Below are 14,101 nucleotides of genomic sequence, written 5' to 3' on the forward strand. Positions count from 1 at the left end.
ATTACTACTATTTTTAAAAAATTAATTAAACTTTGCATGTTTCCCTTCTGTTTGGAAAAAAGGAAACATTGCTGTATAACCTAAGGGACTAAGCCATCCCCATGCCCCTGAGGAAGTAGGCCAAACGCAGTTACCCCTGCTTTGTTTACGGTTTGTGAGAAGCTGCACTCTAAAGTGTCTTTGCAGGTGTGTTGAAGGTAACAACTTGCTTCCGGCATTTTACAATTGGGTTTCGCAAAGACCCAAGTATTTGAGCTGCAGTCTTGTCAGTATCTACCATCTTGCGGAGTGTTCTGAACGTCTGTTTAGATTTTAGTGCAGACTTTGACAATCTTAAAAGTACTTATCAAAAAGTAACACTATTGGAAATGAGTGATTTTTTCCATTATTATTTTAATGGCCTTCCAATAGCTTTAGTATAATTTTTCAGGTGTTTTTCAAGGTACGTACTGAATACAGAAAGGTAATATTAATTCCTTTGACAAAAATGTGCCTTCATACTACAAGGTTTCCATATACTGCGCTTGAAAAAAAAATCATATTTGCAAAATTTAAAAAGAATAAATGGAAGACAACATAATTTGAAAATGATACAACTGTATTTTTAGTCTATAACACAAAGGGGTACCATTATTCTAAAAATGCTTATTATCCACATTTACATTTCCTTTCAGCTGGTTAACACATTGAGAGTCCACCTCAGTTACCAGCAAAGTTTTATATATTAGGAAAATGAAAACACTTTGTATACAGTAATGTATTTTGGCACCTACAGCACATTACATTGACATAAATAGTATGAGGAATAATTAGCACTTGACAAATGCTATTTATTTAATAAATTATATTCATTCTTTACTGCAAACTGTGATTAAGGAATATAAGCAAAATACATTTTCTAACAAAGTGTACCTTTAGTATAAATGAACTCTAGATAAATACATTCCTGTATTAAATAAAGCTGCTATCTTGAGGATTAAAAATTCTGCAAACATAACTAGTCAATACAATTAAAATAACAAAACTGAAGAGTTTAGTATGTTCCCAAGATTCATTTACATGGAAATCAATAAACTAGAAAAACGAAGGAGAAGGGTGTTCCTTTTCTACATGAAATAACTTTCTTCAGCTATTGTAACCTTATGTGAAGCAACGACTGTGCTATTTAAAAAAAAAAAAAAATCCCACAGCTCCATCATGCTGCTATTGTGTTGATCTGCTAAATTGGTTCCATACAATTAATCCTGGCTCATATATGCAGAAATGTGACATCATGTAGGTTAGCAAGCAAACTGAAGACAGTGCCTAATGTAGTGTAAAAAAAATTGTATTCACCAGGAATCTCAAGAGGATGGAATGTTGGCAACAGGACTAAGTTCATTACTCCACTGTATGCAGACTAACAACTATGTCCCATATTGTACTATACAAAGCTTAGTATCAAATACCATGGTGGTGAAACACAAGGTGCAAAAATGCATTTTTCTCATGCAATTAAAATTATTCCCTAAATGTACATCTTGCCATACAAAAGGTCTAAAATACAGAAGAGCTAAGGAGGCAGGGATTAAGCATATTTTCCACCCAAAATGGAGTTAGGTTTACTGACATACTGATATACCATGGAAGACAAAATGTTGAGCATAACTCTTTTGTGGTCATATCCATTAGACATGAAAGGGACATTACAAGGAACAACAGAAATGATGCATGAAGTATTCAGATATGCATAAACACTATCTATAATAGATAATAAATCCAGCAAAACTATCGGTGCTAACCCTACAGAAGTGTCGCAGACCCTTCCTGGAATATATTTCACCATATCTTCTGTATAACTGAGCTCATACGCCAACAATAACTCCAACATTACTCCATATAATTTATACGAAAATAAATGCAACTCTATTTTACTTGTAAAGCAAAATAATCCAAAGGAACTATAGATTGCATACTATGTGTATACTGTAATGCATTAGTTCCCTTCTCCTTCTTATAAATTAAAGGAGTTTCATTTCTTCGGGAAAAATAAAAAGCCTTCAGTTTTCCTCTGTTCTCCTTTCTTAAAAAGGAATGTACAATAAGCATCATTTATTTTAAAATGTTCTTTAATCAAACCAACTTCAACCCGGTATGCAAATAGAATTTTATATATAATTCTATACTAAAGTATATGGAACTTGCTTTATAACAAAATAAACCAGTAATTGCCAAGTATAATTCTAATGTACTATTGTTTTTGGTGCCATTTGCTACATTGTGATCCCATTTTGAATCTTAAAACTACAATTACAAAAAGCTGCCAAGAGACACTTTATGAAATTGATTACTTTGTCTCAAATGAACAAAACATGATATGCAAGTTACTTACTTAATGTCATTACATTATTATCTCCAGATACCTAGTACTTTGTCTCTATTCCTTTATGCTTTGGTTATACAGTACTAGGATTCCCATCTTATATTATCAGGAATGTTGCTTTGCCTATATAAATAAAATACAGCTAAAACTCAGTTCTTGCATACATGAGGTACTGTGTCGTTAAAACTAGAAGCCCAGTACACCACAGTAACTATTAAGTAAATTTGTGGTACTGGCAAGTTTCAGTGTCTTGGATAAATGAACTTTATATAAGACTGATGACTAAATTACCAAAAAATAAAATTCTTGATAAAATCCAATAAATTTTTTTCAAATTGTTGGAATGCACTGATATTGGTCAAGATCTTTGTTTTGTACCATACTGGATATAAATTTTAATATATAGAAATACTTAAAAACTGAAGAATATCCCATTTAAATGGCATCTGCTGGACTTTGGAATTCTGCTAGAGCCTTCAGTGCTGATACCTGCTTCTTCTGGCTACCTTTGCGGACTTTAGCTCTCACTTCTTCTGCCTTTTCTCGCCTTACGAGCGGTTTCTTTTCTGGGGCTTTCATCTTCCAGACGACAATAGGCGACTAAAAGGAAATTAAAAAGAAATATCAGTTCACTGCACTGTTGTTTTAAGAAAAAATTCAAATGGCCCCCAGTATATATAAAATATACCATAAAAATAAACTAAAAAAATATATAATGCACTATTGCTAAAGAATTCATTGTATTTTAAAATACAATATTGTCTCCTAAATCCACTAAAAGGGTCGCAGCCCATCTCCCTACATAGTAAGGGACAAAGCTTGAGGAACTAAGGTTTCTTCTAAAATTAATGTTGACACACAGAAGCAAATGAAACTTTTCAAACACTCAAGATAAAGTAAACAATGTAATCTGTAATTAATACTCCTAAGATAAAATGTCCATAAGTTATGTAGATCTCTAAACCAGATATTCTCTACCCAACAACTCACAGCACACCTCCAAATCTGTTAAAATATTATGAACAAACACCATATAGCAAGAACAAGTTATTTCCAAAGTTCTCTCTTACATATACAGTACAGGCAGTCCCCCAGTTAATGGTGGGGGTTCCGTTCCTGGGCAAGCAATGATAACCGAAAATCATTGTTAACAGTACATTACAATAATTATAGTAATAAATGCGTTTAAGACACTGTAAGCACTGATAACTATCCACTGACACCAATGAACTGTTTACAGACACCAACAAACCGCTTACCAGCGTCAAAAATCTAGTTAATGACGTCACTAGCCAAGCGCTGTAACACCGAAATGATTTTAACTTATGCCGCCGGTACGTAGGGACTGCCTGTGCTTAAACAAAAATACTCAGATTTCTTTTCATTCTCTCAAATACATACTCAGAAAATTTCCTACTGCTAAGGCTCCCAATAGTTTTTAAACAAAAGCATTACCACTTAACATAGTTTGAAAATTCTTAGTACAACTTAGTAGTTGTGAAGATGAAGCATTTAATTTTGAGCATACTCACTTCACTATCTCAACTATCTTAGTGGCCTAACCACTTGCTTAAAAAAAAAAAAATTAATCAACCTGAGGTCTTAACAAAAGGATAATCTTGTGCCAGCTGGAAATTGGTTAAAAACAATACAAGATTGTAAAGCAAGGAATCTATGGCATCTGGCAACTCATGCTTATATGAGGCATAGAACACTGTGATGCATCAGTATTTCCCCCAACCCAGGAAAAGAGAAAGAGGCAGCTAGAGGTGGGCAGTAAATGTGAAGATCTCAGGTTTGTTAGCTATGAAAAATACAAATTGATTAAAAATTTGTCATTTGTTTATGCATGGAACAAACCTTCGGTCTTAACAATAGGATAGCCTTATACTTGGAGGGGGGTACAAGTAACCTAAACCAGCTGGGAGTTTAGCCCACCTGACCACCCTTCCTAGAAGAACGAGTTCTAAAGAAGGGAGTCCAAGCCTTTGAGAGAATAGACAGTCAGATATCTAAAAACTCAGCCGTCTGGGTTGAAAAATAATGATATATGACCAGATTCATTTTATTCCAGGAACAAAAGAAAACTTTGCTTGTTCAAGCAACAAACCATGCAGCCACAGAGGTTTGTCACCTTCTCTTCACTCCCCTTGCTAGAGAGAGGAGCACTATCTACTGAATAGCAGATTGTCTACTGTATAGTAACAATACAACCATTACTAGTATGACCACCCTACTCACCAGTATCAGACCAGTTCCAGCATATGACAAGTCTGTTCTTCGACTTGCCTGTAGAAAGAAGAAAGGAAAAACAAGGAAGGAGAGGCCAGCCAACTCACTAATTCTCTCTTCCACACAGTCATCTTAGGTAAGATACAAACTATCGCATTAGGGGCACTGGGGTAATTACACTTGTTGGGCAGCCACCACCGGACCCAAAGAAAAAGTGTCCAAAGACCTGTGGGCAACATCCTTTAGGCAAAAGGAAGTGAATGTGGACTGACATAGCAAAGAACCAGTGCTCAAAATTCTATGAACAGACAAGTTTTTCTTAAAAGCTAGAGAGGAACTTATACCTCTGATGTCATGTGCTCTAGCCTTCACAGACTCATGAAAGAACTAGCATGTGAGGAGTAAACCTGTTTAATCGTCTCACGTAGCCAGAATAAAATAGTGTTCATGGACACTAACCTTCTGGACCGGCCAGTGCTAACAAAAAATGTCTATGGCACCTAAGCCTTAGGTGAAGAGTCCTCTTTAGATAGCATCGCAGTGCTCTGGTAGGGCAAGGCACGAGCTCTTGTGGATCATTGTTCACAATCATTCAGTGAGAAAATGGGGATTCTGGGTCTTAGCCACGAATTCTTGGACAAATTCAAAGGCCACAGATCCCCAACCTTTGGTGCATTTAACATCATAACTCAGGCCATGAAACTCCCAACTCTTTTGGAAGAAGCCAAGGCCAACAGGAAAATCATCTTTAAGAGTCACATCCCTGTCTGATGAACGATGTAGGGGTTCGACTGGAGCACGAGTGAGACTTCTCAGGACTAGAGAAAGATCCCACGCGGGAGGCTTCAGTTCTCTTGGAGAAAAGGATTGTTCAAAACTCCTGAACAACAAGGAGATTTCCCAAGATGAAGAGATGTCCAAGCCTTTCAGGCACAAAACCGTGCCCAAGGCCACTCTGTAGCCTCTGATAGCTGAAACAGAAAGACCTTTCTCAACCCCGAGGAAGATCAGAAAATCTATTTGCTGAACAGAAGCTCTTGAGTGGAGAGAAACCCTGTCAACAACACCAATCACAGTAAACCGCCCATTTCCCCTGGTAAACTGCTGACGAAGATTTCCTGAGATAGCCAGACATCTGGCAAATTGTCATTGAAAAGACAAAATCCAGGGAAAGTCAATCACACAAACAACAAAGCCTAACACCTTTCTCACTGAAGATTATTCTTTTGCCTGTCTGAAATCCATACAAAAAGTATCAACACTAATGATACTGTTTCTTGAAAAAAAAACTTGATGATCCCAATACTGGTTCCTGAATTTTTTCTGTACTAGCAGTCAAAAAAGGTATAAATAACCACTATTCCATAAAAATTTTTTTTAAGAATTAAGTTATGGAGCATAACAAAATTAGTAGCAGAAAAGAACATTACCCCTTACTAATATATAAGGACTGAGGAATCTTACCAACCAATCATCCCACATTTAACATTTGAAAACAAACATATCTGCTTACTGTGATGACTGAAAAATAACAGAAAAAAACATAAGCACCAGGACTCTATCCCGTTTCCAAAACACATCATCACTCTTATCACTGTTGGTAATGCAACAGCAATGAAAAGTTAATCCTAAATTATATATATGCTCTTCCCACTTAGCAGATACACTTAGTAAAATCTAAGGATATGTATTTCAATAGGAACATTAAGTTTTTTGTCAAATAAGTATCACCTTGGGAAGAAAACCTAAGTCAGTTTTAAAATGTTACAACTAGGATCACCCTAAAGCTAAAGTATTATTTAATTCCTCCCTCTAACCTCTAATAATGGCTAGTAAGTAATACCTATTCATATTGCTCTCCCACAAGTGCTTAAATAATTATCAAATTATACACATGATCACTCTTACAAAATTTCAATTTCTATTTACTTTAACATGAGGGCATTAAAATAATGTCTAATACCCCAGTATTAAAATAATGTCTGAGCAGGCAGTGTGTGCAATATAAAATCAAGTCTTATTAGAAAGGATTGCTGCATCAGCTCCACACACACACACACACACACACACACACACACACACACACACACACACACACACACACACACACACTCTCTCTCTCTCTCTCTCCTCTCTCGTCTCTCTCCTCTCTCTCTCTCTCTCTCTCTCTCTCTCATTGACGTTTCGCCCAAATCAGCCAGGGCACTATCACAGCGATGGTTGCTGGAGACTGAATCCTGTGATAATGCTCTGGCAGATCTAGGCGAAACGTCCTTTAAGAGAGACAGAACAACTTGTTATATTAGCAGTAATAAATATAATTCAAAAATGACTACTGGATTTGACAGTCCCCTTTGGCACGTTGCTTGCCAGTTTTAGCAACACTGAGAAATCCTTAATATGTCAAATTTTCTAGGACAATTTGTATTTTTCATAGCTACAAACCCGAGATCTTAACAATAGGAACATTTCTAGTGCCTAGCTGGATCCGGTTAAATCGCAGATGAAAGCAGCGAATCTTGTGAGATCTGGCAACATGTGCGTATATCGGGTGAAGAGTGGTCAAGGACCACGTACCCACACAGAAGGGCGGCTAGAGGTGGGCAGTACAATATCAAGACAATACAAATTGTCTTAGAAAATTTGTCATTTGTTCAAACACGAACAAACCTTCGGTCTTAACAGTCCAGCTCCAGAAGAAATAACTTCTGGAGAAGGACTGAAGTCCGTGAGAAGCTAGATACATTGATATCTAACCACCAAGACACTGAGCAACATACAATGATATATGGGAGAATCATTACATAGGGAACCAAAGAGAAACTTTGACTGTACAATAACAAACCAACACACCAGGGTTTGTTACCACTCCTAACTCCCCCTTGCCAAGGAGGAAATCATATGCTACCGAATAGAGGGCTGGTTATTTGCACACCAAGCGACCACACTATCAGTATGATTACCTTACTCACCTGTATCAAACCAATCCAGCAAATGACGTGTCTATTCCTTAACCCGCCCAAATGAAGAAGGAAAGGTACAAGAGAAAGAAAGAGACCAGCCAACTCACTCATTCTCTCATCCACACAATCATCTTGGGTAAGATACAAATGTGCCCTGTTAAGGACAATGATGAGTTACACAATCTGTTGGGCAGCCACCACAGGACCCAGGGAAAACACGTCCATAGATCTGTGGGCAACATCCTAAGATAGAAAGAGGTAAACATGGATTGGCGTAACCAAGTACCAGCACTCAGCAATCTATGTACAGCCAAGTTCTTTTGAAAGCCAGAGAGGGACCAATACCCCTAACATCATGTGCTCTAGCCTGCAAAGATATGGCGGCGGAATCATCAAGAGTCAAGTATGCCTGTCTGATGGCTAACAAAGTCTGCGGCAGCCTGGCCTAAGATGCTGTGTCCTTTTAAGATAGCAACGCAGGGCCCGGACAGGACACAACAAAAGCTCTTGAGCATCACCACCCACAAAGTCACTCAGTGATGGAATGGAAAAGGAAGTGAACCTATCATCGTGCACAGAGGGATTCTGGGTCTTGGCCACGAATTCCGGGACAAATGGTGTGCTTCACATCATAGCTCAGACCATGCAGCTCTCACACTCTCTTCGAAGATGCCAAGGCCAGGAGTAAAACTGTTTTGAGCGTCAAGTTCCTGTCAGATGAGCGACGCAAAGGCTCATATAACCCTTAGTGAAACTTCTCAGAACCAAGGAAATATCCCATGTCAGAGGCTTGAGCTCCCTAGGAGAACTCGATTGCTCAAACCCCTTAACTAGCAAGGAAAGTTCCCAGGACAAGATGTCGATACCTCTAAGGCGTAACACCAAATTCAGGGCCGCCCGCCCTGTAGCCTCTAATGGCAGAAACGGACAAACGTTTCTCATCTCTGAAGAAGGTTAAAAAGTCTGCTATGCGCTGAACAGAAGTTCCAAGTGGTGAAAAACCCTGTTTACGACACCAATCACAGTAAATCACATATTTGCCTTGGTAAACTACAGAGGTCGACCTTCTGAGACTGCTGGACATATGCCCTGCTGTTCTACCGACTAGTGGAACCTTTCTGCATGCGACTGACACAGGAGATGCCGCCAAGAGGTAATTTCCCTCAGAACCTCCGACAACAACGACAACAGATCTGGAACCCATTCTGCCTGAGGCCACAGACCCTGCAAACTCGTCAGCCTGTTCAGAACTTGACGGATCAAACAAAACAGAGGGAAAGCATACACCTCCAGGTTGTCTCAGGGATGTTGGAATGCATCCTCCGCTAATGCTAAAAGACCTGGAACCACTAAACAGAATATCTCCAGTTTCCTGTTGAACCTAGTCGCAAAAAGAGGTCCAGCATGGGTCTCCCCCAAACCTGGGAGAGCATGTCTGCTACTACCTGGTGAAGGGACCACTATGTACCTAGGATCTGATCCCAATAACTGAGTTTGCCTGCGACCACATTTCGTTTGCCTGGGATATACCTAGGTGAGAGCTCTACCGAATTGCTGACCGTCCACTGGTGAACCTTGACGGTCAAGGTGTGAAGTTGACATGAAACCATGCCTCCCTCCTTGTTCACATAGGCGACCACCGTGGTATTGTCCGACATGAGAACGACAGACCCAGGAAGGCTACCTTCTACTCCAAGACGTTGAAATGCTGCTGTCTGTCCTTTAAACTCCAAATGCCTGAGGCAATGAGGCTGCCTAAATGAGCCCCCCAACCTGCAAGGGAGGCATCTGAAAACAGAAGGAAGTCTGGAGGAAGAGAACGCAGAGGGACACCGTTCAAAAGATTTCAGTCCTCCAACCACCGAAGGTCTTCTGTCACTTTCAGAGACAGAGGAACCTTTATAGCAGAGGTGAGTCCCCCGCCCGGAGACCAAAATTCCCCCAATCTCCATTGTAGAGACCAAAGATGAAGATGCCCATGAGGGACCAGCCTCTCCAGGGAAGATAAAACTCCCAGAAGAACCTGCCACTGACCTTGGCTGGGATGAATGGGGAGGCCCTGCCGAAACCGAATTTCTTGACGGCCTACCAGGTGATGATCTTCGTGACTGCTGCTGGGCAGGGGGAGGAGGAGCCAGACATCTCCGAGGACAAGACTCCATCTTAGACACAGCCTGGTGCACTAATCTGTCTTTGGTGTCAGCTCGGCGCCAGTCTATCGCATCCTCCAGCTCAGTCTGAGGGAACAGAAATTGTGATTCCAAAAAATCTCCACTCCTCAATGCCAACAAGGACTCAGGGTCAACTATCTTTCCATCCTGGATAAAGCCACATCTCTTCTAATCAGGAGAAGGTTAGCCCATAAATTAACACTGAGGTGAGCCAGATACGAAACCGCCTTGCCTCTGGACTGCAACAAAGTGGCAAGAGAGGAAGCACTCACCAACCCCTCTGGGGACCTGTCAGAAGATATCTTGGCAATGACCGTAGACCAGAAGTCCAGCCAAGAAACCGTCTGCAACATGGAGGCTGCCATAGACTTCAAAGCTGAGGCATCCTGTGGAGACAAGGACAGAGCCACCGACCTCACCTGGTCCAAAGTCAATGCCAGCTTCAGACGAATGACGTCCGGGTTAAGATGACGCGACATAAAAAAAGCAGAGTTCATAGCATAGTACTTCCTATGCCTTGTGAGAGGCAGGGGTAAAAGCTTAGCAGAGCCCCTAAAGCAAAGCGAACCGTCCCGATCTGAAACAGAGGGTTTAACCTTAAGTAAGACCAACTGAACGTGCCCCAACAAGGTAGGCTGAAACAATGACTTGGGCTCCTGCTTAGCTCCCAGCAAGGCTTCCAAGCAGGAAGGAGTGTAAGACAACCGAGCCTGAGTCCTACTCTCAAAATTGTTGAATCCACGAATGAGATCGACAACTTCTGTAAAGGAAGACAAAAACTCTTGCATCTCCCTCCTCCTGCTCCGGCAACGGAGACCAATGACGAGAAGGGTGTGCAGGCTTATCTAAAGTGCCTTCCTTTTAAATCAAAGGAAGAGCCAGTAGCCAAACAGCCCAAAACACCAACTAACCTGTCTGGGCTGGATCCAAGCCAACTCCAGCGACAAACCAACCACAACACTAGGGACATCACTATGCACTCTCCCAACAGACAACTCTCTAACATGGCTGCGAATGGGCTCGGGCGTGGCAGACGTACGAACGTTTGTCAATGAGGAATCCCAAACACTCGAGATAAAATGAGAATCCCTCAGAGTCGAACTCCTGGAAGTACCACGGAGAGGGGCAGGCAAACACTTCTGCTGCATCAACTCCTCGCTCACTACCTTTGACCTCTTGACAGGTGCCTTGAGATCCTTACTGTGACGAATAGGGCCTGTTGAAGAAGTGGGATCATCTGCAACATGTGCACGAATGAGGGAGGTTGCAACACACTCATGACTTGATGCAAAGGACAAAGCAGCCACTGTAGATCGCACAGGGGAAGGTACACTAACACACTCAGGAACACAGGCGTGCTGCTTCTCACTCGCAAATGAAGAAAGGGCAAAGTCCCTTAACCTGCCAACGCGGTGGAGATGGGGGAGAAGGAGAGGAAGACAGCACTGGCTCCTATCACAATCTCTTCGCAGGAGGTGGGGGCGATGCAACATGCATGCTTCCAGTCGTCCCAGCCGACATGGCAGCCAATTTATCTTCTAAAACAGTCCAATCTCTTAAGAACCACCTGGCATAAAGCCTCAGATGAATCTGCAAGAGAAGGATCCGACGACATGGAAGGGAGATGCAGCGAACTGGATGGCAGAGATGACGTCACGGCAGCAAACGATGACGACATAGACGAGCGAGGCAGTGCAGTGGAGACGACTGGGAGTGACATCACTGATGGAAGTGACGTCATAAGCAGCTTCCCCTCAATCCGAACGGGAAGCAGACACCACTGGCACAGGGATACAAAATGACTGACCCTGTGACATCACAGCTTCCCTCTGACTCGAAGAAGCAGCAATCGTCACTAGTAGAGCAATACAAAATGGCTGACCTCGGCTACCCACAAAGACAAGGCCAGGAGGAGGGGGGAGGGCCTGGACAGCATTGAGGAGAGGGTTAGCGAGCATCCATGAAGTGAGTCAGCAAACTCTCCAAGGACGGTGGACCCCGTAGCCCAAGCTTCCCCTAAAGTGCCGCCATTTTGGACGCCTCCAACTCTGAAATAAAAGCTAATGATGAAAAAGCCTCCTCCCTCTCAGGAATCAAATTACTCCCAAAAAAGAAGGGGTGACATTACATAAATCAGCCTGAGGGCCTCCCGATGCTTCCAACAACGAATTGATGGAAGAAAAGGAAGGGGACAAAGGCACAACAATAGCATGGGGTGTGACAGCAGCAGGAGACGATGCATCAGGAAGAGGAGAAGAAAAACCCTCCCAAGAAGGAAGAGTAGAAACCCTACGATGCGCTCTCTTACTATAAAATAACTTCCACTGCTCTCTAGGCCACACACAGCATTCCATGCAGGGATTTGTTATTGCACAAATGTTAGAGCGACACCTACTGCAAGTGACGTGGGGGTCAGTCGCAGCCAAAGCCAAAAAATGAGAACACTGAAAACCTGGAGTTTCGGGGCACATACGTTGATGAGGCTGAGATGGTGCAGAAGAAGCCATAATAACCACGCACACACACACATACACACTATAACACAAGCAAAACGGGCAATGAACCAGGTAAAGGCTGAGAGAGGTCAACCACAACTCTTGTCCAGGCGGTTAAGAAAAGACTGACGCGGTGGCATGGGTACGTGGTCCTTGACTACTCTTCACCCGATATACGCACGCGTTGCCACATCTCGCAAGATTCCTTGCTTTCATCTGCGATTTAACCGGATCCAGCTAGGCACTAGAAATTATCCTACAAGACCGAAGGTTTGTTCGCGTATGAACAAAAGGAAAATAGAGAAGACTCTATACAAAATTAATGGAGCTGATGCAGCAATCCTTTTTAATAAGACTTGTTTAAAAGAGGGTCTACTCCCACGATATAAAACCAATCTTCAACAAATCTCAAATAGTCTTCCTGAGTGTCCTAACATGACATGTAAGAGCCACTTCTCCTGCAAGATGCACTTAAATAAGGCAGCTATTTTCAGGTCCCAGAGACAGATAGTACCAATTCATCCAATTGATTAATTGTGTATTAAAACTGGCGTCACAACATCTAGGTTATTGACACCGACCAATTCATCCAATCAAGCATATCCTAAAGTATGAACAAGAGTCATATTACACAGGCAAGTACAGACAGGAGGTGGATATGAGGAAGACTGCAATGAAAAGAGAGTAAGTTAGTTTTAGTTAAAAAAAAAAGAAAAAAAAAATGATTGCGAGGTAGAGATGATAGGTATAGAGAGGGGCAAGCAGATTTTGAGGACAGCTGCATGAAGGGGAAGAATGAATGAATTTGAGGACATCAACAGTGTTGAGAGAGGACAAGATGACTGACACCCCTGAGAAAGGAAAGGTGAAAATCCTAGCTTGGTCTCTCTCTCTTGTACATACTACTTTGATTCAGATATATGGTGCTACCTCACACAGAAAATATCTCTTCATAGATAAAATATATTTATATATTTACACCCTAGAAGCTGACTGATCAATTCCCAAAAATATTCTACAATCGTCGTATGCCTGTAACCTCATACAGCATTTCATAACTGCCCCACCAGGTTTCACATTTCTTGTTTCAATAAACATTTAGTGGTGATGATCATACTTCAGTCTCCTTGGAGTAAACAACTAGATTTTATCAATGGCCAATTCATCAATAAATGAATTATTTTGTTTTCTCTATTAATAAAAATTCCCTCTCATCAAATATCAGTCGGAAAATATGATGCCTAATACTGATATTTCACACACAAAGTCATCACTTTAGATAATCAAGGATATCCTTAACACATGAGGATGCAAGACAACCTCTGCTCTTTGGTCAACTGTAAGAACACTTCACAAACTATATCTATTGCTGTACCAAGTCATCATGTAATGGAAATTTCTTTTGTGGAAAAAAGAAAGGTAAAAAACTAGACTGCAAAAATCACCAAAAATCCAGATTTCCATCGTCTCAGAAGAAACTCCAACTTGCACTGTGAAAAATTTCAGGCTATGAATACTCCTCAGTTAATGTGGTTGCTGCTAAAAATAGTAACTCTGAATCATTTACCTGTTTAGTATATTCACATATATACTACATTGGGAAACAAATTAATTTCTCACTTATTCTTTCCTAACTATAAATATGTTTGCAAATTAATAAAGGGACAACAGTAAATCCCAAACCAAACAAGTGATTAGGTGGTTTCAAAAACTATGTTCAAAATAATCATGAATTAATCTAGTGTACACATCAACTGAACAAACCAAACAAAACATCAAGACAGAAACAAAATAAAATAATCACATGTTAGTAATGTTGTAGGCTATTCAAAATCACACAAAAACACATCTAAAACCATACTAGACTGACTATAAAGG

The 14,101-nt window shown here is 40.9% G+C and overlaps 1 protein-coding gene across 12 annotated transcripts in view; it reads right to left on the reverse strand.

Annotated features, from left to right (window-relative positions):
- Positions 1 to 742: 742 nt before the first annotated feature.
- Positions 743 to 14,101, reverse strand: part of LOC135217884 (catenin alpha-like) — a 119,563-nt gene continuing 106,204 nt past the window's right edge. For all 12 annotated transcript variants that reach the window (XM_064253916.1, XM_064253913.1, XM_064253912.1 and 9 more), the window contains one exon: positions 743 to 2,962. In XM_064253916.1, coding sequence (XP_064109986.1) covers positions 2,798 to 2,962 — 165 coding nt within the window. In that variant the 3' untranslated portion in view covers positions 743 to 2,797. The remainder of the gene's footprint in view (positions 2,963 to 14,101) is intronic.

Source organism: Macrobrachium nipponense, chromosome 9 (genome assembly GCF_015104395.2).
Source record: "Macrobrachium nipponense isolate FS-2020 chromosome 9, ASM1510439v2, whole genome shotgun sequence".
Taxonomy (NCBI): Eukaryota; Metazoa; Arthropoda; class Malacostraca; order Decapoda; family Palaemonidae; genus Macrobrachium; species Macrobrachium nipponense.